The sequence below is a fragment of the Antechinus flavipes genome, chromosome 3, assembly GCF_016432865.1.
Source record: "Antechinus flavipes isolate AdamAnt ecotype Samford, QLD, Australia chromosome 3, AdamAnt_v2, whole genome shotgun sequence".
Classification (NCBI taxonomy): Eukaryota; Metazoa; Chordata; class Mammalia; order Dasyuromorphia; family Dasyuridae; genus Antechinus; species Antechinus flavipes.
Genome location: NC_067400.1, coordinates 486,153,033 through 486,178,578, shown reverse-complemented (window position 1 = coordinate 486,178,578; position 25,546 = coordinate 486,153,033). Strand labels below are relative to the sequence as shown.

General features: G+C 37.0%; 1 protein-coding gene across 3 annotated transcripts in view; it reads right to left on the bottom strand.

Annotated features, from left to right (window-relative positions):
• Positions 1 to 25,546, bottom strand: part of FAT3 (FAT atypical cadherin 3) — a 537,424-nt gene that overhangs the window by 81,684 nt on the left and 430,194 nt on the right. For all 3 annotated transcript variants that reach the window (XM_051986799.1, XM_051986800.1, XM_051986801.1), the window contains 6 exons: positions 23,021 to 23,296; positions 21,926 to 22,136; positions 13,826 to 17,899; positions 10,029 to 10,225; positions 7,915 to 8,068; positions 4,289 to 4,522 (listed from right to left, as the gene is read on the bottom strand). In XM_051986799.1, the coding sequence (XP_051842759.1) occupies positions 4,289 to 4,522; positions 7,915 to 8,068; positions 10,029 to 10,225; positions 13,826 to 17,899; positions 21,926 to 22,136; positions 23,021 to 23,296 (5,146 nt within the window). The remainder of the gene's footprint in view (positions 1 to 4,288; positions 4,523 to 7,914; positions 8,069 to 10,028; positions 10,226 to 13,825; positions 17,900 to 21,925; positions 22,137 to 23,020; positions 23,297 to 25,546) is intronic.

Below are 25,546 nucleotides of genomic sequence, written 5' to 3'. Positions count from 1 at the left end.
TTTTGATCATGACTGACCTTCACTGGAGCATACATTTCCCCAAACAAACACAGCCATATGGACAAATCATCGTTTTAGCATGTCGGCTTTCTCCATGGAGAACAGTTGAGGAACTATTTCTTGGCTCTTCCTTCCTTGAACCAACAAGCAGAAGGTCCCAGCATTAACTGTATGATGTCTTGCTTTATAGAAACCTCATTAGGTGGTAATCAGAAATGATTCCATCCCTCATTTGGCAAACACTTATTACGAAGTTTCTATGTACATACAAAGACAGGATGAAATAGTTCTTGCCCCCAAGGATTTTATTACTACATGGCCCATTTCATTAGGACTCTAAGAGTAACAGGACAATTATGAGATGGAAGGGGAAGGGGGCATTATTCATATTTCTACCTCTTAACACTTAGGAAACTTTTTGAGAAGGATGAGGAGAGAGCCCAGTGAGAATCACAAACTAGACTATTTGGAGCTGATGTAGAAACACAAGTGAATTATTAAGGACTTTAATAAATCAAGTACTAAAGGTAGGACTGATAGCATGGCAGAGGTTCAGCCTAGGTCACTTCTGAGAAGTCTTATACCACTTCTAACAGTCGCCACTTTTGGTAGGGCTCTGGAGATGAAGGAAGAGATCAGAGTCGATCTAAGTGCTGAAGACTATCTTGTTTTCAGGAATGTGATGGTATATAAGTTCTTTGAGAAGAATATAAAGTATATAAATAAGTGTGCTCTAGGTAACTTTAAAAAAAACCTAATAACAATAACAATCCATCATAGAACAGAACAGGAAAAACTAGGTTAAGGAAGCTCTTTCCATCTTCTTTTCTTTATTCTTTATGTTCATACCTGTAAGGTTGGGACAAAGATATTTCAAGAGATTATGATAATGCCTTTCCCTTATATATAATTTAAGAGGAAGTCACTGTGATAGGTGATAATTTAATTAAACAAATGTTCATTTTGTAACTATTGCATGTTAGGCTTTGAACATAAAAAGGACAAAAATAAATGTTACCTACTCTCAAAGAGCTTACAGTCTACTGGCAAATTCTTGAAACTCTCGAAACAGCATGGAAACTTAGAAGCTGTAAGTTTCTGCCAGCTATTATTCTTAGAATGGGCTAGTAAATTTGCTCATTATACTCCTGCCTTGCTCCTTATTCCTGTATACTGCAAGGAATAACAATCCCTCTACCCTCTCCTTGTGTCTAGAAATAAAACAGCTCTTAGAGTACAACATAATATATTTTCCACTGAAAGTTGCCCTTTCTTTTCCATCTCATTTTGCCTAAAATACTCACACATACCGTGTCTCCATTACCACAAATTCCCTGAGCTTCTCTGAGACGCACTAAATTAGGTGTCTAAATTCCAATTTATCTCCATGAAAGAGGCAGAATTAGTGCTTGAGAACACTAACCCAAAGGGCACGGCAGAAAAGGTGTCCTCATCTTTCTCGAAAGTACTATGCTTTGCAAATGTTGGGCCATTAGTTCATGTCACTGGTTTATGGGAGTGAAGATGTTTCCATTTTACAGGAAAACTGAGACTGTGTTAAAACTAGGGCAAGTGACACATTTTTGTGTAGAACTCATAAAATTCATGGCACAGTCATCCTCCCCCCTCCCCCATTCTTGACCCTTCTCATCCTTTTGTTGCAGTTGTTTCACCTCTGAACAAAGCTTCCCATGGAGCCGGCACCTGCTTGATACTCAAGAGCAGGGAGATATTGTGAAATTACAAAGAACAAGTCACTTGGGTTTAGTGACATTTATTATTCTGGCTCAAAGCATTGGGGAAATTCTATAAAAAAATCCTATAAAGTGAAATGGTTGGACTAATGGCTTCAGAGATTCCAGGTAAATCTAGATGTAGGATTCTTTGGACTAAGCTGCCTTCAAACACAGGAGAACATTTAACCAGACCAGGTGACCGACATTCACTTGTTATTTTGTTCATTGGCAAATTGAACAGCAGGTATGTGAACTCAATCTACTACTTATCATTAGTGGATGAGCTTTGGTCTGCCATCAAGCTCAATTCTCCACTTAATAATACAAAAACTTCTAGACTCTGCTCATTCCCATCCAGCCCCATTGCTAAAGATTTTAAAAAATCTACTAGTTCTTCTGCATGAGTTGGCTTTCCTTTCACCTTAATTGCCTCCTCAGAGAAGCATATAAGCAGCTTAAGAACTGCAGGTAAGAGTACCCAGAGGCCCCTTAATCTAATTTATAAACTGACCAAGAATCCCTTAAACACCACCTTCCAAAAATGTCCATCTAGACTTCACTAGGAGACTTTTAGTACCTAGGACATACATGGGCTGCCCATTAGGGATAGTCAGGTGATGTAGTAGACAGAGCAATGGCCCCAGAGTCTAGAGAACATGATACTACTTCAGACACTTACCAGTTCTGTTTGCCTCAGTTTCCATTTGTAAAATGAGGATCATAATAACCCTGCCTCCCAGTGTTATTGTGACAGTCAAAAAAGAAAATAACTGGAAAGTGCTTAATATAGTGCCTGGCACATAGTAGGTATTATCTAAAATATTAGCTTTTGTTGTTGCTGTTATTATTTAACCTGAGGCAAAATTTCCCCAAGTAGAACTAAGTCAAAGCTAAATTTGTATTTTTGAAACTTCAGTCTCTTGTTCCCAGTTTTGTCCACTGGAGGCAACTAAACAAGTCTAATCCCTTTATTGTCTTAGTTGCCTATTTGTACCAGTGTTCAGGCAATCCAGAATGAACCTCCAAATCCTCAAGGGTGGAATTTTTTCTTTCTTCAGTATTTCATTGATAACTAAATTCATAAAGAACAGGTGTATTACCTCCATTGAAGGAAAAGTAAAATTTTTCTTTAGTTTAGCCAACTACTAAGAGATAGCGTAGGAAGACCTGGGATCAACTGTTACCTCAGAAATTTACTAGTTGAGTGCCTGTGGATAGATCATTTGATCTCTCTGGATTTCTGCATTTGAAAAATGACGAAATTGGACTCAATGATCTCTAAAGTTCCTTCCAAATTTAAATCTATTAATTCATGAAGGCAGCTGAATTTAAATCTGGTTTCAGATATTCAACTAGCTGTGTAACCCCCAGCAAATCACTTAACTCTCAGCCCTCCAGGCCACTCTCTAGGATGCTAAACTGCAGAGCTTGGGGTGATGTGCACAGATCACAGGGAATTTACTTAATAGGCATTTCCTATGCTAATGAAATCACAGGTCTTCACTGCCCCAAGATTCAACATACACATTACCGATTAAGCCATATAATGCAAAAGACCTTTTTAACCTTCCATAATCAAACATTGCAACTACAATTCTAGACACAATAACTTCCCTAAGAAGAAATTTCCAGAGGTTTTCAACTTTAAATCTGCTTACAATTATTTATTCAATGTTTACTCTTTCATTAGTCAAATAAATTTCCTTTCAATCCAGAATTAGAGCAATAAGACACTGAATTATATAAATGTCTATTTAGCACATCAGACACACCCCCATCATACTGCAATCTTCTGATTTACAGCTCTTAAATGCAGAACCAAAAGGATGTCCATGCCCTTTCATATTTATATTCCATCATGCAGTCACCCCAATAACTTATGCATCCTCAGAAGAACTACCCAGCAATTAACTTACATCTTTCAGAGTTCACCATCTCATTATGTAAAGTGGGTTTTAATACAAACTTTATTGGTAACTTTCAATTCTAATTCTCCCCTTATTCCCCCATAATGTCACTCCATACATGACCAAAATGCCTTGGAAAATGGCCATAAGAAAGACAGCACTGGGCTGACAATGCATTTAGTAATTGGTCTTTGTCCTACAGGGTGGCACAATAAATTGTGATTGTCATTTTTCAACTGTGACATGTGATAGAATTCTTTATTGAAAGGGAAATGAATTTTCTCCATTGCACAGTGAATTTTAACTACCTTCAGGAGACACTAAAAAGGAGGGAAACAGTTATTTTTTATTTAATAAAATAAACAAACAGAAAAAAAAAACTTTGTTGGAGGGCAAAGGAATTCATAATGTGTTTCCTTTACAGTACTTACCAAAAAAAAAAAAAGAACAGAGAAGGAAACTTGGTGAGTTATAATACGTACATGAAGCATAAAAGCTGAAAGGAGAATTTAGGTCTTTACAATGTATAAGTTCTATCAGAAATGTTTCTGTTAAAGCTCTTACATGGCAAGGGAATGGCAACCCAACTAAGAAGGCACATTATACAAAGAGATTATCAAGATAATGTATGTGTTCTTAGCTTACCTAAGTCAGGATCTGTAGCTTGCACTCTTGTTAACAAGGCTTTGGTGGCTGTATTTTCATAGATACATGCGTTGTAATGGTCAGATGAAAATATGGGGGGATTATCATTAACATCTTCCAGAATCAGGCGGATATCTGACTGGCAGAACCTGCCACCCCCATCTGTTGCCCTGGCAACCAGGTTGTACACAGGTATTTTCTCTCGATCTAAAAGGGCCAGGGTTTTTAACTCACCTGAGAAAAATAATAAATAAATGAAAAATAAAAGTGATAAAAATAATAGTCTGAACAGCACAACATTTCAATTTAAAAATATATGTCAGAATTAAGAATCTATATTATAGGGATCCACCAATACAGAATAGAGTGTCAGTCTATGTGTCTTAACCTGGAACAATTAATCATCAGGTATTTATTAAATACTTATTTTGTTCCAAGTACTGGTCTAAGTTCTGAGAATACAAAGACAGACAAAAAACAGAATCTTGTCCTTAAGGAGTTCACCTTGTAGAAACAATATAAATATAAATAAATATATTCAAGATTCATAAAGAATAGATGGAAGGTAATTCTAGAGTAGAGTTTCTTAACTTGGGGCATAAAAATTTATTTATTTAACATTTTCTTAATATATTTTCAATATATAACTGTTTTCATTTGTTACCCCATGTATTTTATATTTTATGTATTTAAAATCAGTATTTTGAAGAATTCATAGGTTTCACCAGGCTGACAAAAGTTCATGATGACCAAAAACAGGCTGAGAATCCTTGCTCTAAGAATCCCTCTAAGGGACAGCTAGGTGATGGGATGATGATAGCTAGTAGGGCACAAAAGAACAATCTGTCTGCTTCCCTTTCACTAAACAGGAAGGCATAAGGGACTCTTGAAATACAGCAAACACATCTTCTGTCCTTCAAAGTTATGTAACTAAACCTGTACATGGCCAGAAACAGCATCTGGATTGTTTCCTTTGGAAACTTGGGGAACATAATCCATCTTCGGTCTCTCAGCACCATGGTCTGGTCACAAACAACAGCAAAGAAACATACACAGCACAGTTCACTAATGATAAGCTGACCGCCAGTCAATCCTAGGTATCTATTAGTTCAATCTTTTTGTCCCCAGTATAGTACTTGGAATATTGTAAATGATATAATAAATATAAAATGATAATAAATCAGTCTTATCTTCCTTTTCCATCCTTCTTCCTTCCTCTCTTTCTCTGCCTCCTTCGCACCTTTCTTCCTTCCCTCTCTATCTTAAGGAAAACACATAAAGCTGAGTATGACATAAATTTATTTACTATCATTAAGAGTATGAGATGAGAGAAGGTATAAAATATTATCAAATAGAGGAACTGGCATAGTAGTAACCTTCGATAAATTCTAATAGGTGATGATTCACAGAAGGTGAAAACAAAGGCTAAAAAACAGGGTTTGGGTCTTGCCAAAAATTTTACATCTTAGGCAAGAAGGAGTTCACTGCTGCAATGGTTAGATGAATGCTTCAGTTGGGTCCCATTATGGGCAAAGAAATGTTTGCTCATCAAAATCAAGAGTAATGGAAATTTAGAAAATCTGGCTTTTCTCCACATATTTCGTTAGTTTTTCATTAGATTGTCAGTTCCTTGAGAGGAAGAACCATTTCTTGTCTTCTTTGAATTCTCATCTCTAAGCATGGTTCCTGGCATACAGTAAGCACTTAATAAATGCTTCTTGACTTGACTCAGGAGGCTAGATTAGAAACCTATCTTTGACTTTTACTAGCTGCATGACTGAGGGCAAGTCATCTAACTCGGCTGTTTGTTCCTCATCTATAAAATGGGGCAACGTAAAAATATATTTTTTGTGAAGAAAGTGGTTTGTAAATGTTGGTGGGTACAATGGGGAGCTGGTCTGAATCTATGACTTCAATGGTATTGAGAAACTCTGTAACTTACAGTCTCAGAATTTAAGCTCATGAAAGTTATTATAACATCCAAAGCTTAGCATGGAGCCTGACTCAGAGAAGATGCATAATAAATCTTTATCAATTGACTGACATGTCTGGTATACAGGAGGTATTTAATAAATGCTTGATGACTCTGTATAAGATCACAAAGACAGGTAATAGATGTTAAGAGACAGAAGATTAATCTTGAAGTAGGAAGACCTACTTGGAGTTGAGCTCCTGTCTCTGACATGTACCACTTGTATTACCCTGCAAAAATCATTTAATCCCCTGCTACCTTAAGCACTGGTTTGGACAGAGTCATTTCCATTAGCACTTGCCCTCAATATGGATATATAACTTGTTTCATAAGCTTTCATTTTGTGAATTTTACCTAGCCATGAATATAAGACCTGGCCTAAGAAGTTTAATGAAAATCTAACAGTAATAATAGTGAGAATTAGGAAGTAGACATAAAAGAATTTCAATCCTACTATTCCTTGATTTTTATTTTTGTTTAGTTTCCTGGAAAATCTATGAAATTTACTTTTTGGGGGGAGGATACTGAGAATTATTTGCTGAAGGAATTAAGAAGAACCAGGAAAATAATACAAATTATGATAATCCCATAAATGGAAAGAACATTAGTGGCAACAACCACAATGAAAAAAAGGGAAAGTGAATGTTGTATGATTATAATGAAATAATTTGACTTCTGAGAACAGATGAGAAAATGCACCTTCCTCCCTTTTCTACAGGGGTGGGAGATTATGGGGGCAGAGCAGGGGATACACTGTCAAATTCAGATAAGACCTAGTTATTGTACAGAACTGCTTTTTTATTCCTTTCTCCTGTTCTTTGTTAAAAAGGGATGGCTTCACTTTGTAAAGGAAATGGGAAGAGATATGTTTGGAAATGAAGGTTATATTAAAACAAAAGTATATTAATAAAATCAAAAATCTGATTGACTGAAGGTAATTATCTTCCTATAACTTATTGTATTGATAGGTAAAAAAGTGTATAGTAATTAGAAATTTCTAGTTGGGGGTGGTGGTGGGTACTGTTAAATATAAAAGAAATTATTATAAGATTTTTGGTCAAAAACAATTTTTTGTGGCTAAGGTAAACTACACAGAAGATACTTCTCTAGTATCATGGAGCAAGATTATGTAACTTAGCCAAACAGTTAAAATGAGATGCTTCTGATCTTTCTTAAATTCATATAAACATCCTAGGTAGGATATTAAGATATGCATGTAAAGCAACCAAGAAATGCAATATCAATGTAATGTATTATAAAGTTTAAGCATACATTATATCCATGATCAGATCCCATTAAAACCCAGCTTCTTAAACTGTGTGCTGTGACTCCAAAAGAGGATCTTGTAACTGAATATAGGGGGCTAAAATGATGATTTCTTGTCAGTAAATGTTTGATTTGTATACTTATTTTATATCCTATATACTCGAAGTTGTGTAAAAATTTTATGGTTCAAAAAGGGGTTGTGAGTGGAAAAAGGCTAAGAAGCTCTGTTTTAGAGTACAATGAGTAGTGTAATTTGCAAGACTGGTTAGTCACCAATTAGTAATTTTATCATTTAAACAGAATACCAAAACTGGGGGGATAAGATTCAGTCATGTTTGTACCTAGGGATCAAAACTGTCATTTTACCAAAGAACACATGACACCTTACCACTTTCTGGATCTAAGAAAAATTTGTTGTTTCCTGAGCCATAGAGTGAGTATCTGATATCTCCATTGGGCCCAATGTCAGCATCCTTGGCACTGATCTTAAGGATAATTTTATTTGATGGAATGTCTTCTGGAAACAAAGCTGTGTATGCAACCTAGACAGAGAAGAAGAAAAATGTTTTTTAAATATTTGTAGGTTTGGGATAGTCTAGGCTTTAAAAGCAGACAATTTCATTTCTAGTCAATTTTTCCCATTTAAATAGTGATATGCTTGTCACAAATGAATTCTAAGTTATAGGATATCAGAATCATAACACATATTCATTCACACTATGTAGGTACAGAGAGAGAGAGAGAGAAAGAGAGAGAGACAGAGAGAGACAGAGACAGAGACAGAAAGAGCACATTAAGGTTTACAGAGCCTTTTACATATATTATCTCATTTGATCTCCAATATAATTCTGCATTGTTGCTGTTTTATAGAAGAGAAAATGCAGTTTAAAAAGGGCTTAAAGATCTGCCCAGAGTCACAGAGCTAATATGTGTCTGAGACAGGGTTTTCACCCAGATTTTCCTGACTTCAGGTACATTATTTTATCTACCATGCCATGTTTCTGTTCCATATTGGGAAACAACATGGGAATGGGGGATCTGATTTGGGAGAATCATAGAAAATGTCCAGTATAATGGGAATAGGACTTTGTTTCTTGGATTTAAATAAAGCAACTGAAACTCAGGGAGGAAAAGTAAATTATTTCTAAGGTTTCCTACCTAGTAGGTGCTACAATTGTGACTAAATCCCAAGCCTCAAAGTCTACACTTCTATGACATTTTGATTGATTAGGAACCCAATCTGGCCACTCATGGCCCTTTCATTTTTAATTAACTTTATTCCAAAAGCTATCCAGTGACTAACAATGACAACCTTACTAAACCTAAGAAGGACCTGAGTTGAGTTATTGCATTAAGAGGACATTCACATTTTTCAAATGTTTAATCAGAAATCTTTGTGTGCAAGCCACAAGAATTAAATTATCTAATTAGTGGAATTCAGTTTTAATTACCATTACTAATGATACAAGCCTATGAGTGTGGTACCTTAAGTCAGGTAATTATTGTTCAGTTCCGTCAGATTCTTTGTGATCTCATGGACCATGTTAATAACTGTCCGTGGAGTTTCCTTGGCAAAGACATTGGATTGGTTTGCCAGATTCTGCTCCAGGGAATTAAGGCAAAAAGAGGCTAGATGATTTATCTAGTATCATCCAGCTAGAAAGTAGCTGGGGCTGAATTCAAACTCAGGTCTTTTTTGACTCTAGGCCCAGTATTCTAAATTCATCAAGCTACCCTACCTGCCTGTCAGTCAGGTACACAAGAGCAATTACACTGGTAGCAGGAACTTTTCTTTTTCTTTACATGTGTTAATTAAGTAGGTTTTTTTTTTTTTAATTTGGTGAAAAAAGAATCTCAATTTGAAATAAGGTAGGCCATATTTAGCCTCAGGATAACACTTTGGATATACCCATTCTATTACTACTATTATTGCTGCTGCTGCTGCTTCAATTACTATTACCATTACCCAGCATTTATAATTTGCTTTAAGAATTGCAAGGCACTTTATAAATATTATTTTATTATCATTTTTATTTATTCATTATTTATTCATTTTTTATTGTTTTATGCTTCAGGCAAGCCTGGGAAGTAGGGACTATTGTTATATCCATTTTAAAAATGAGAAAACTGAGACAGACAGAGATTAAATGACTTGTCTAGATTCACACAGCTCTTAAGTGTGTGAGGCTGGATTTGAATTCAAGTCATCTTGGCTCCTGGTCCAGGAACACTGCACCATCTAGCTGCCTACAAGTTCATAGGAAAGACATGAAATGAGATCCCTTAAAAATCAATTATAAGGGGGGCAGCTAGATGGTGCCACGGATAGAGCACCAGCCCTGAAGTCAGGAGGACCTGAGTTCAAATTTGGGCTCAGATACTTAACACTTCCTGGCTGTGTGACCCTAGCAAGTCATTTAACCCCAATTGCCTCAGCAAAAAAAGTCAATTAATAGGAAAATGCTAATTATTGAATAAAAGGATGAGAATTATCTGACTAACCTGGTCACACACTGGACTGTTGTCATTCACATCAGTGACAGTGACTTCTACCATAGCCTGAGTGACAAAAAGTCCATCTGTGGCAGTGATGTTCAGGAAGTAAATATCTTGTTCTTCTCGATCAAGAGGTCGCTTTACATAAACCTTCCATTCGTTTTGCACCAGGCCCAAGGCGAATCTTCCTCTGGGATTCCCTCCTACAGTCAGAGAAGAAATCGATCTCTTTAAGTTTCTGGAAGAAAATCCCTTCTATACTAAAACTACTCAGAAAAGAGCACGAAGATGATCTCACTTTCTTTTCAAACTCAGGATACTAAAAAATGACAGCCACTCACAAAATCCTAAATTCATCTGATTCTCTTGCAGCAAAGCAGGACATTTATATGCCCTGTGTGGAAACAAAGACAATAACTTCCAAAGAAAACAAAATCCACTTAGAGGAGTTTGAGATGATCTCTTGTTTAGTTTCCCTGAAGGACGATCAAATTCAAACTGTGAACAATCAATAGACTTCTCGGAACCATACAACTGACAGTCTTTCCACTTTGTCTCTGGAGAGGATGTAATACACCATAGCTCTTGTTACAAAGACAATTTCATTAGCTGTTGATTATGTAATCAAAGAATGGCAATGAGTTCTATTAAGGAATCTTGTAATGAAGGTTTATCATACAGTTGTGCTGTTCTTAACTAGGAACAGAGTTGGGCTTTTTTGTTTTTTAAGTTTCCATGGCACATAAAGACAAATTAATATTTAAAAAGCCCTGACAAAGGGGTCATAGAAAGAGCTCTTCAGAGATAAGCACTGTAATTAGTAGGTGCTTAATAAATGTTTATTGACTGACTGTAATTAGATTAAATTTATCAATAAACAAAAATAAAGAAAAGAGTAGAAAGATGCAATAGAATAGATTTATGTATGCACCTGTCCTGATGTTGAACCTGGCAGTAAGACTGCTCCACATCATTTAAGTCTGATGATAAAAGTACAGAAAGAAGAGCAACAAAAAAGAAAATGAAAATGGACTTCCCTCTCTACCCTCTCATCCTAGAATAATAATATGGAGTTGAAATAGGCAAGAAGTTGGGAATCACCTTTATTTAACTGTGTGTCTACATGATTCACCTGCTCAAGAACTTTTAGTGGCTCCCTATTGCTTCTTGAATAAAATGAAATCTCTAGCATTTACAGTTTCTCCCTATTTGGTTACACACTATCTTTATCTTGCTCTTCTCGATCAAGAGGTCGCTTTACATAAACCTTCCATTCGTTTTGCACCAGGCCCAAGGCAAATCTTCCTCTGGGATTCCCTCCTACAGTCAGAGAAGAAATCTCTGCATTCATGGATTCTAAGTTCCAGTCAAACACGGGATAGATACTCTATAACTTGCCTTTATACCCCTTCCCCATTATTCCTCTCCTTTGTATTTCTGCCTCTTGGAATCCTTTGCTTTTAAAGCTTCCTCCTCCTACAAGAGAACTTTCTGATTTCCTCAAAAAAATGTAGTGCTTCCTTCTAACCCTGGAATTACAATGCATTTTTTTCTCTGCTTATAATCTACATTTACTTACCTGTATATGTGTTATGCTTTCCCAAGAGTGTAGGCTTAACTGTTGTCCCTTCCCAACATCAACCACAGTGCTTGGCACAAAGCAGGTGCTTAGTAAGCTTCTTAAATTGAATTAAGTTAACGTCTGTCAGGGCTTTTGATCTCATTGGAAAACAGGAGAGACCTCACCTTTTCCTCAAGGGATCTTAAGTCAGAGAACACATACTTATCTAGTGGAATGCCCAAGGGAGGGAGACAAAATCCTGAAAGAGAATTCTAATTTGTGACTGAAGTATTTATGTTATGAGTCAAACTGGTGTTTCTCTGGTGTGGAAGACATAGAAAATACTTTTCACCCCACAGGTAAACTATTGACAAAAGGTGATAGTCCCACATTCCTCCAGGTGAGATCAGGATGGGCCTCTGGGCCCTCCACCATCGCTAAAATCTAATTATGTTTCCACTGAATATTTTGACACTCACAAATTTAACCTTTCCTATTACATTGAATTTGTTTCTGTACAGCAGCAACTGTTTTTTTTTTTTTTTTTCCTACAGAAAATGATTAACCATCTTTTGTTAATCTGGAGCACTAGGGGCAAGTTGTCTGCAACCAACTGCTATGTAAGAAGGAAAAGTAAAATCTAATTAATGCCAGTTGGTGGTTGGCATTGCCAATAGTAATTTTTGTTTTAAAGCTACTGCATGCTCTCCACTAGAGTAGAGTTGATGGGATAGTGTGTGGACCCTTTAAATCACTGGGATTTCAGAGAAAGTGCATCAATAATTAGAAAGGCACATTTAAACTTCAGTCTTCCTAATAAGAAAGAGCTCCTCAGAATGTCTACAAGGTTTCTGTAGTAAAAGTGAAAACATATAAATCAAAGATGATTCACATGTCTCTTCTCTTCCTTCCTATTATCCTTCATTCCTCTACTGTAGAAACGTACATTTTGCAGATGGAGGGCTGACAGTGTGTGATAAAGTATAAAATGCATAATGAGATTTAAACAGAAAACATTGTCAGGGAAAATAGTTTCATGAAGGCAAAAGGAAAGAAAATGCTGAAATGAAAGGTACTTTTTTGCTAATGCTCATATGTATGCCCTGCTGCAAGCTCTTATTCAGTAGTGATTAATTAACTTTTCCACTAACATACTTAAGCAGATTCCATGTCCTAAGGGCAGTCTAATTAATTCCTTTTTCTCTCTGAATAATGTAGTTTTTCTAAAAGGAAGTCACCTGACTACAAGTATTGATAGATTCTTTAAAATCTTTTGTCACTTTTCCTAAGTATCATCTTTGAATGTCACAACACAAAAATATTGACCTGAAAATCCTCAAAACAATTTTTAGGAGGACTGCTCATCATTCATTAAGATTCATTTTCCCCTGGCAACTGTCCATAACATGGGCTCCACCCATTTATTATACTAATAGTGCTCCTACCAGAAAGGCAGGTAGTGTGGTGGTTCTCAAAGTATAATCAAGGAACTCCTAGCACCCTGAGACTCTTTTAGGGGGTCTATGAGATTGAAACTATTTTCATAATAATATTACGATAATATTGTTTGTCTATTTGAAACACTCCTTCCTTTTTCAACTACACTTGTGAGGCTGAATTACCTCATATACGCAACCAAAACTACATAATCTAACAATGTAAAAACAGAGTGGAGTCCAGTTGTTGTTGTTGTTGTTGTTGTTGTTGTTGTTGTTGTTGTTGTTGTTGTTGTTGTTGTTGTTTTTTTTTTTTTTTTTTTATTCACCCAGATATTAAAGAAATTTGCAAAAATGTGGCACTTTGCTCACTATTATTTTTGGAAAAATAACTTTTTCAAGAAATGTCATTTTAAAACAAATATTTTTTAAATGTATCAGGTTTAATTTCAACTATGATAAACTTTGATATTTAAAATCCACAAAGGATAGAAGCTCTTTGGAGTCCTCATTTTTTTTTTTTTTTTAGGCAATTAGGGTTAAGTGATTTGCTCTGTTACATAACTATTAAGTATCTGAGTAGCCCTTTTACAAAACTAATCTGTCCTATAAAAGATAAATTTTCTGAAGGCAGGGGTATTTTGTTGAGCTTCATTTCCTTAGCACTTACATGGGCTTTCTGCCCTTAATACCAATTTAAGAAATGTTTGAATTGAGTTCTCCTTGTCTTCGTTCTCCCTTCCCCCCAACTCCACTTCTTTTCCAGACAGCAATACAAATCATGGAAACGTGATAAGGGGACTGACCTGTAATATGATAGCTCACTTGCTGATTAATGTCAGATGTATCTTCATCCCATGTGCTGAGGACCGCTACAACTTCACCTGGGGGATCACTCTCCTTCACCTGCTCTCGGTACACCTCGTGCCCAAAGACAGGTGCATTGTCATTTATATCCGTCACAGTGACCGAGACCAAGATGGTGGAAGACAGAGAAAAGGCTTCGCCAAGATCCGAGGCTACCACTGAGAAAGTGAATGTGGGATCTCTCTCATGGTCCAGGTCTTTCAAGGTGCTGATCCAGCCTGTGTTACTGTCAATGCTGAACACTTCCATTATCTTCTCTGGACTGGAATCAGAGTGGAGAGCGTAAGTGACCTGCCCATTGGCACCCCAATCTCTATCAATAGCCTTCACTTGGATGAGCCTGGTGCCTATGGGCATTCCCTCCATTATAATGGCTTCATAGCTTGAAGCATCAAAGAATGGTTTATTATCATTCAGATCTAGTACCTTGATCTCTATATCTACCGTAAACACAATATCCACCTTGTCCAAGGGGATAGTAGCTGCCACCTTAAAGTAAAAGGTGGGAGTCATTTCACGGTCAAGTCGCTTGTCCAGTTTGATGATACCGGTATCCTGCTCTATGATGAAGACCCCACCTTTGTTATTTTCAGGCCGTTCACCGTTAACTGTGCTAAAAACAACATTCTGACTTGGCAAAATCCTGAGGGAATCCACTGTGCTTCCAATGACAGTATCTTCTGGAATGGAGAAGGAATACTGGGGCTGCGTAAAGGAGGGTAAGAGTATTTCGGGAGGCAAGACATGAATGTAGACAGGGATGAGGGAGTGCTTCACTGGAATACCTCCATCAACTGCTTTGACAAAAAATGACAAGACGGTGTTTTTCAACTGGTGAAAATTGCTCTTTGTGACCATCCAGCCATTGTCAGGGTCAATTTCAAGAAGATCTGCTACGGAGACAGAGGCTTCACTATACAGTGAATAAGTAATCCTTGAATTCACTCCATCATCTGGATCAATGGCTTGGACCTGAGTTACCAAGTGACCTCTCCCAACATCAGCTCTGACACTGGCTCTATATTCTATGGTCAAAAATTGGGGAGCATTATCATTTTCATCCACAACAATCACCCTCACGGTGCAGAAAGTTGTTCTCCCTCCACCATCCAGAGCCCTCAAAAAAATACTGATGTCCCCTTCCATGGGGCTTTCCCGATCCAGCCTTTCTGTTGTTATGACTTGCCCATTGCTGTCTATCAAGAACCGGTCCTTAGCAAAGTCATTGATGATGGCATAGCTGATTTGTCCGTACGCTCCCGGATCCCCATCTGTTGCTCTGACATGAATTACCTTTGTCCCCGGAGCAGCGTTCTCTCTCACTTCGGCGACGTAGGTGCTTTGTGAGAAGGCTGGACTGTATAAGTTAGCACCAAGTATCCTAATGTGCACCTGTGCTGTGCTGGTGAACAGTCCGTCGGAGACAGACACATTCAGACTGTACAGAGGTTCCATTCTCTGCTTGCGATGGTTGGACAGCGTGATGATACCACTCTTGCTATCCATCAGAAAGCTAGTTCGGTCATTCCCAGATAAAATGCTATATTCTAATCGGTCAAAATCAGAGCTATCAGCGTCAGAAGCTTGGACACAGGTCACAAAATGGCCCCGTGGGGCTAATTCACTCACATAGGATTCATAAATCAGCTGGTTAAAAATTGGAGGATTGTCATTCATGTCAGTCACATAAATGTTAACAAGTACTTCGCTGCTCATTGGTGGGAACCCATTATCTGTTGCTCTGACTTTTAAAGTGGATTGTTGCACTGATTCATGATCTAACATGCGGGCTGTCAAGATTAAGCCACTTGTGCTATCTATGTGAAAATAATCAGTACTGTTATAGGTGTCCTGAACAATCTGATATTGTACAACTTTATTGTTTTCCGAATCTGCATCAGAGGCGACCACTTGCAAAACAGGTGTCCCAATGAGAGAGGCTTCAGATAAGGTTGCGTTGTAGGTGGGTTGGTCGAAAATGGGGGGATTATCATTTACATCATTAATTAACAAGTCGACAGTGACCTCAGCCCTTGCACCTGTGAGAGCATCACTGGCTCTCACTGTCAATTTAAAAACAGGTGTTTCTTCATAGTCCAGAGGGCTAATGACATTGAGAACTCCAGTGTCAAAGTCAATGTTGAACTGGTTATAGGGATCCCCGTCAACAATGATGTAAATGATTCCTTGTCCCTCTGGGCTGGTTGCGTTGATGCTGAGGATGGGAGTGTGCATTTCGATATCCTCATTGACAGAAGTTGTATAAAAGGGCTTATCAAAGACGGGCATTGCTTTATTGACGATAGTGATGGGAAGCTCCACGGATGCAGACAATGCGGGCTTCCCGCCGTCTTTGGCTAGGATGATAACTCCGTACTCGATGTTAGATAAATCAGAATTGAAGGCTTCTTTTAAAAAAACGCTCCCTGATTCTGGGTTGATTTCAAAGTGGCCATAATCCTCTTGGAGAGTGTAGGTCACTTCCCCATTGGCACCTTTGTCTCTGTCAAGAGCAGATACCCGGTAGATAAGAGTCCCAGGTTCAGCATCCACCTGCACAGCAGCATAGTAAGGCAGCCCCACAAAAACGGGAGAGTTATCATTGATATCTTCAATGATGACTCGCACCACAACCCTGGCCACACGCAGATGGTCTAACTCACGACTGGCTTCCACCACCAAGTCGTACAGCTCTTGTTCTTCACGGTCAAAGGGGACACCAGTTGTCTGGATGACCCCGGAGGTAGATTTTATTTTGAATTTGTTTCCTGGATTCAATATGCTATATATTAAAGGTTCATTAAGGCGATTTCCAATTGCATTGACAATGGCTACTTTGGTGATGTTGGTGCTGTTCTCTGAGATTGAAGCAAAGTAAAAATTCTGTGTGAAATGGAGACCACTGTCCATGGCTTCTTTTACCATGATAGTCACCATCGCAGTACCATAAAACTTACCATCCGACACTCTGACTATGAGCATATAGTGATCTTTGGAAAGACTGCTGTTTTTTATGGAGATCACCCCACTACTGGAATCAATTAAAAAGTAGTCCAAGTTGCCTTCCATCAGACTGTATGTTAGTTCAGCTGGTACTTCTGAGTCAGGATCTGTTGCTTGGACTTTCAGAATCTCCACCCCAACATAAGTGGGTAGAAGTAAGACTGTCTCAAACACTGCCTGAGTGAACACTGGAGGGTTATCATTCACATCTGTCACCTCAATATTGACCTCGGCTGGGCTTTCCGCAGTCAACTGGGGATTACCACTGTCTCTCACATGCACGTGAAAATGGAAATGGGCAATGGTTTCGTGATCCAAGCTGGCGATTGTTCTGATGGCGCCCGTGCTGGAGTCCACAGTGAAATACTTCTTGGCGGTGGACTCAACAATTTGATAAACTAGCAAAGCGTTCTGATTACTATCAGCATCTGTGGCTCGAATCACCAATGGATTGTTACCTGAGCTACGGACGATGCTGTTGACTGGGGCAACCTCACTGAGGCTGCCTGAGTAGTGAGAAAAAAGGAAAATGGGGGGGTTGTCATTTTCATCAACAATCTGAATATTAACTGTGGCATTGGACGCCATCCCTGCCATGTTGGTGGCTTGGACGATGAGCTGATAAGAGGAAATGCGTTCATAATCAAGGGCCTTTTGGTTGGTTATCACACCAGAATATGGATTTATGGTAAAGACGCCTTCAACATTTCCATCTTTGAGTTCATAAATGAGTGTAGATTGACTGATGGCGGAGATTAAAATAACCGATGTCCCAATGTCGACGTTTTCATTCACTTCTGCTTGGTATTCTTTCTGAGTGAACTTGGGGTGAGAATTATCTGACATAGTGACAGAGATGCGAACAATGGCAGTAGCAGACATAGGTGGGGTACCCTGATCGGTGACTTTTATGGACAAAACAAACTGTCCCATTGTTGTCATATCTGGTTCTTTTGATACAGTGATGATACCCAAGATGGGTTCAATCTTAAATGTGTTTCCAGTGTTTCCTAAAATACAGAAATTGGAAAAAATTAAAATTAGTTACATTTGTCTCAACAAGCATTTTTTTCTAAATATCATTTCCTTAAGGCACAGAGCAAGCCAAATGATTTTGAACTTACTTATTTTGATCCTAATGAAAATAAGAGATGCTTCTTTGATTATCTGTAACTTATACTGAATTTCCCAGATTGTAATGGTCATTCTTGGATCAAACAAATAGACAGGCTTTCCCATTGATGAAAGAAATAGGTACATGTGAATTAAACAATATAATGAGCTGAAGGTAAACTTTTCTGCCTAAAATGATTAACATTTTCTTTCCTCTCTATCCTTCTGTGGAAAGGTATTGATCAAGTACAGAAATACACATATAAAAGGGGGAGAAAAACACCTTCATTTAAAATATAAAGATAGTATATTTTAATGAGTACTCACAAAACATTTTTTCTTCCCACATTCTACATGAAAACACTCTATGAAGATAATAAGGCAGGTATTTTTCCTCTGCCTAGATTGTATTGCATTCTCTCATGGCAGATGAACCATTAATTTGTGTAACTGGTTGGTTACGTTCAGATTACCCAAAATGGCAAGAAATGACTTTAAGTCATAGCTTGTTACAAAGATGGTTGAGCTTACTCCAACTCAACCTAAAAATTAAATGAAGAACCGAGGACACTGCTCTAACCTATGGTGTTCCACTCCTTTAAGTGTGGAAAGGATTTCTTGTAAAATGATGAAAATGTGTACAATCCGAATTCAGTAATTAAAATTAGCATCTTGATGTCAGAGCATTCATGGATCAGAGAAAGCAGGGGTCACACTTTGATAAATCTGGAATTGGAAAGGCTGTCAACAATTATACTATTAAAGTTCAGAGCTCTGAAACAAACAATGGTTTGAAGTTTGGAAAGCAGACAGAGATTCAGATGAAAGAAATAGCAACTACACTATGGAAGATAAAACCTGGAGTGTGTAATGAAGGGAGGTGGGTGACATATATCTGCAGAAAGGTAGCTGGTGGGATGAAGCATCTCTAATCATGAGTTCTTCCCTCCTCCCACCTTCTCTCATCAGGCATCCTGCCATTTCTGTAACAACCCATTTGCTCACAGACTTGGATTCTTTAAATTAAAATTTACACTTTTTAGTAGTTTAAATATTTTTTATTCCTTCTGAGGTAGTGCATGACGGGAGACATACAGACGATTTACTAAATGTCAAAACCATTAAGGCAGGCTCAGGACTACAGAGGATAGATACAAAACAGATCTGGCTATAAAAACGCAGAGCAAAGTCATTGAATCTTTTAAGTAGAGATGTACTGAATAGAAAAGTTTTATTTTCCTAAATAAATGCATAATGACTAAAACATTTATTGAGATTTTCTTTTGTTCCTGGCTGGCAGTGTTATTTAAGTTCTATTTCCAAGTGAGAGAACCTTATTTTCCATATTTAGTCTAGGGAAACCATTTGACTCAGGCCTAAAAAGTGCATTTTGAATCATCAAATCTTCCACATGAGTGAGTTCTTATTTCTCAGTCTAGAACAAAGCTAGATTGTGATCTTTACTACATATACTCATATGTACCTTTTCAAATGGTCAATCTATAATTTGCTCTACCTACTTTTATGTAACTTACTATCTTAGGGACTTGCCTGGGATGGCGCTGAGAGGCTTAAGTAACTTGCTCAGGATAATACTGTCAGCATGTGACAGCCAGCTTTTGAACTCTTTCTGGCTCATAATGTGGCTCTCTGCTTACTAAACACTATTTATCTAATTAAGGAAATTATCTTATGGGGAGATTTCCTATACTAGTGAAATTACAGATACAGGTCAGAAGAAGCATCTTGGTTTAATTGATAGTACTCTGGACCTGGGAGTTAAAAAAGATCTGTATTCAAATCATGTAACCTTTTCTAGCCTCAGACTTCTCATCTGTAAAATGGAGATAACAGCTATTATCTTATAATAATATCTTATTATCATATTATCTAATTATGAAAATCAAATCAGATGATATATGTAAAGTTTTGCAAAATTTCAACTGCTATACAAATGCTTATTATTATTAAAAACATTTTATAAGATATATTTGCATTTCACCAGGGAAAAAGGAATAATTTCTCTTCATGGTAGAAAATTGAGAAAAAGCCTGAGTAGTGCTGGCATTTGATAAGCTAGAATAGATCTAAAGGAACATGACTAAGGATAGTGAAGGGAAATTAATCCTTGGACAAAAGATGAGTTTGCTCACATGCTGCAGAAAGACTTGGCGGGCAGGAAGTAGGGACACAATATGGTTTTCTTCCAATGGTTAAGGCATTGTCATAAAGAACTATAAGTTTTGTTCTGGGTAGTTTTAGATTTAAAATCAATGGATGGGAGTTATAAGGATGAATTTTCTGACATTTACAGCTGTCTTAAGATGGGATGGACTCCTTGGCCAGGTAATGAGTTTTATGATGTCTTTGGGAGGATTAGGCAGGTGTTTCCTACCCTTTATCTTTTTCATTCATTATAAAGGATGGCTCTTTAGAGAATGAGATATTTGGAAAGGGAAATGATATAAAAACAAAATATTGCAATAAAATTTTGAAAGAAAAACATTTTTTAAGAGTATGAAGTAGGGATTGGATCATTCAATTAATCAATCAATAATTAATAATCATTAAGGACTTACTATGTGGCAGGAACTGTGCTAGGTGTTGAGGATACAAAGTGTTCCCTCTTTGAAGAAAGAGACTGGCCTAGGTGACTTATAATGTTTCTATCTAAACTTAATTTGAGTTATGTTATTAGAGGCCACAACTTAGACCCAATGTAGTTTGTTCTCTTTATAAAGAACTTAATGGAGCATTAGATACAATTTGGTACTTAATACACTAAACCTTTTTTCCCTATGATATGATGATTAAGAATCTCTTTTCAAGGAAAAAACTTCCCTAATATTTTCTAGTCTACAGCTGTCACTGAAACATTCATATTTTAATTGTAATCACTCATGGAAGTGCTTCACACTTAAATTTAAGGAAAGAAACCTCTCTTCCACTGGCATGAAAAGAGATCACATTTGGCATCATCTGTAACAGACAGAATGTTACAGAACATTTCAGAAAATATGTGGCTTGAATATTTAACGGGGGAGAAAGAGACAGAAATCTAAGGGAAAAATATAGTAGGAAAAAGAAGACTGTCATTTTTGCTTTGAAGGGCCACTCCTGACAAGGCTATTTCATCTCTTTTGTCAAAATAAATGATTTCAGTTCCTAATCTTTAAGACATCGGTTTTACCTTATGGAAGTAAGGTTAATAATACATAGACACATATATAAAGGAGAGGGATTAAATTGACCGCCTGGGAGACTAATATCCTGTATTTATCTGACAATCCAAGAAGGTCCCAGCTCCATGTCACCTAACTCCTTCCACTATCAAGACTAACTCTAATGTATTATAGTAGTCTTGGCCTTAGGGATAGTGGGAACTTATAAGAACTACATTCTCCCACATTCAACTAAATAAAGACTCCAAACAGTCAGTGTAGAGAAGGCATTCACAGTTGTCTCATGTGGTGACACTCTGTTTACTTTAGGTTGAATTTTTGACCTAGTTAAAGTGAAAAAAGACTGACTTTTGTATGCCTTTTCTGTATCTTCTCAATGCAAGAAATAATATGAAGTTTGGATGAAATGAAGGCAAATATTTTTCCTATATGCACTCCTGAATCACTAGGTATTCAGGCATTCCTATTGTCATTCAAAAAAAAAAGATAATATACTCTGTGCATATTGTATTTCCCCAGGAAATAGTGGGTTCCATGGTTTTTCTTTGTCTTTATCCATTCACATCTTACACAGACGAGGTGCTTAATAAATATCTCCTGGATTGGATTGAACTGTTTGGCCAGAGGATGCACTGAGGGATTTTCTGCGACTATCTCCACATAAATTAACCTGGACATGAATGCTAGCTACTGTTCACACAGACACCAGACCCACGGGTTGATCTGAGAATCAATTCTTACCTGCTTCTATGGTATAGAGAAGTTCTGCGTTTTCCCCTCGGTCTTTATCCAGAGCAGTCACCTGCAGAACGGCTGATCCCAATGCTGCAGATTCAAATACAGACGCTTCGTACAGTGGGCTGGTGAAATAGGGACTGTGATCATTGGCATCTTCTACATTCACAATGACTCTGGCCAAATTCCTCCGATAAGGAAATTCTTGATCTCTGACCTTCAGACAAACCACAAGAAACAATGACTTTCATTCAGGTGTGTAAATGTCTTGTGATGAATGAAAATACAAGGACCTCATTTCTGGACTTGTTCATGGCTAGGTAATGTGGGGTCATGGGAAGAATACTGATCACGGAGTCAAAATGCTGGAATGATTCTAGATCTTAGTCTTAGCCCTGCCCCTTACTGATTGAGATGAGCTATTTGATTTTTCAAAATCCAATTTTATTAAATGAAAACAAAGTAGGGAGGAACTTGATAATGTTATTTAAGCACTGTCATTATCTAAAATAATCAATCCATATTCCAAAGATGGGGCCATTCACTTTCTGTAAATTGGGAGCTCCATGCTCATAAACTCACAATCAATTCTCACTGCAGGTTTCAGTGTACTTTGAAATCTGATATTTATTTTACATGTATTTATTGCTGGGTCTTGTGTTGACATAGTGAACAATATAATAGGATGTTGAACTCCCAGAAATTGTGCACAGTGTAGATCAAGAAGTAATTATCCTTATGATTAACTTCTCAAAAAAGTTTCTAAGCTTTTCCATGAAATTTTCTGAGGACTACTCCTAACATCAGACATAAGAAAATTGAGAAAAATAGGAACTACTCCTTCCTTTTCAATATCTATTTAGCACTTGCTATTTGTGGGACTTTCTTGGCATTTCAGTTCAGAAAAATATGTAGTTACTTTCTAGTGACAATAATTCTTAACCTAAATAAAATAGAAAAAAAAAAGATGCACAATCAATTGTGAACAGATTAAATTTATGACAGCTTAGTAAAATTTAGTGCTCTTCTACATCTGAAGGCTAAGGCACATGCCTTGAATAACTAATGATCCTGTGTGGAGAGCAAATGAATAATTCTTACCATTATATTAAGAATGTGCTTGTCCTGGGCTTCATGGTCTAGCCTCTCAGCAATGTAAAGAACCCCAGTACTGGCGTCAATCCGGAATTTCCTCATGCTTACTGAGTCAATACTGCTGTGGATGGTATAACTTAGTTTATGTTTTTCATCTCTGTCTGTTGCTTCAACCTGTAATATCTCGGTGTCAGGAAGTACATCCTCAGAAATCGTGACATCATAACTTGATTGGGAAAATTCAGGGCCATTATCATTATTATCCAGCACTTTGATAAATACCTGAGGTTAAAAGAAGACAAGACAGACTGATAATATTTCATTTCCTCCACACAGGGAAGACCACTACTCTAAGGTCAGGACAACATAGATTGAAAGAAACATCAAAAACAAACAAAAGAAAAAAAAAACAACCCAAAAGTTCATGTTTCAAAATGACAAAGAATGAACCCAACATGAGAATATAACCCCAACCCATTTCTTTGTAGAGAATTCAACAGTTGAATACATTGCATATATTTTCAGAATCTCTTTGATATATTAATCTGCTTCCCTGAATATTATGTTACTTCCTTCTCTTCTTTAAAAAAAGTGATTTGTTACATAGAATGGTTTTTGGAGTGAAGGCAAAGGTGGGGCAGGAACAGGGGAGAAGAGAAGGGATGGCTAGCAGAGAGAGAAAAAAACAAAATATGTCAGTGACAATTTATATTAAAAATAGAGGGTCATTTTACCTGCTGTTCCTCACCTGCAACTTCAACATGTGTGGCAAACTCTTGGGGGACCATAGATCTAGAACTGAAAGGGACCTCAGAGTTCATTTAGTACAACCTTTCGTTGGGCAGATGAAGAATATTAAACATTAAAGTCACAGCAGACAAAACTGGAGTGCTAGGAAGCCCAGAGGTGACCCTCCACAAAGAATCCTCTCAGAGAGGGTACCAAGGATGGAAGTGTAACCTTAGCTAGTGTCAGCTAGAGTTGTAGTCACTCCATTCTGGGAAGGACTCTAAGGACAGTGATGAGTGTAGCAGGCCAAAGGGAAGGAAAGCTACATAGAGACACAGGAATGAAAGCAGAAACATCTACCAGTCAACAAGCATTGATTAAGCACCTACTCTGTACCATGCACTGTGCTGGGTGCTAGAGATACAAAGACAAAAAAAAAAATTATTCTTTGCTCTCAAGGAGTTTACATTCAATGTTGTGGATAAACATGTAGATAAAGATATGCAAAATTAATATAAGATAATAGATCAGGAAAGACCTGAGTTCTAAAGAAAATAAGGGATTCTAAGAGGGGAGGCAGCTGGGTAGTACAATGGATAGAGGGAGTCCCAAAGATTTGAGTTAAAATCTAGCTTTGGATACTTAGTAGATATATGATTTTGGGTAATTCACTAAAAAAAAAAACCCTTTTTGCCTTAGTTTCCCCATTTGTAATATAGGGATAATAATAGTAACTATCTCTCAGAATTATTGCAAGGTTAAAATAAGATGATATTTGAAAAGTGCTTATTATAGTGCCTGGCATACATTTGGTACTATATAAATATAATAGAAATATGTTATATATATAAATATAATAAATAATAATTTATTATAAGCATATAATGCAAATATTATCTAAAAATATAAATATTATGATGAAACACAATATTCCAGATATCAGGGGCAGGCTGTACAAAGACAGGGAAACAGGAGACTAATAATAATAACAATAATAAATAGCGTGTGTGTGTGTGTGTGTGTGTGTGTATATGTGTTATGTTTGTGTGAAGTGTTTGACAAATGTTATCTCATTTGATCCTCAAAAATCTCTGAGAAATAAGTTCTATGATGATTTTCATTTGGTAGTTGAAGAAACAGAAGCAAGGAACTACCTCTAATAGGTAAAAAGAATGTAGAGTGTAAAGAAGGGTTTGCATTCTGGGTCAAATGAGACAATATATGTTAAGGACATTTGCAAACCTTACACCTTTGTATTAATGATAAACTGTTATTGTTGTTATTATTAACAAAGTGTAGGAAGGGGAGGCTTGAAAGGGAAAGTGATACTAAGTTATAACAGCTTCAAAAGTCAAATAAAAGAATTTATATTTGATGCTAAAGAGATGTTCTTAACCTGATATCATGAACTTGTGTGTATTTTTAAAAATATTTTGACATCTATGTTACAATATAATGTTTCATTTGTAATACTATATTTTATTTTCTGTGTTTAAAATCATTAATATGACAGTCCATTAATAAAGAAACATTTATTAAACTGCTGGTATATGCTAGACACTGTACTAAACACTGAGAATACAAAAAGATGCAAAAGATAGTTCCTGTTCTCAAGAAGCTTATAATCTAATGAGTAGGGTCCATAGGCTTCACCAGGGTGTCAGAGTTCTCTGAAACAATAAAGTCCTAGAGTCACTAGGGAGTTTCTGGAATTTATTAAATGATTGGAGAGAGGGGAGAACATGGTCAGATGATATTTAGGCAAAACACTTTACCATCTCTTTGGGAAATGTTTTGGATTTC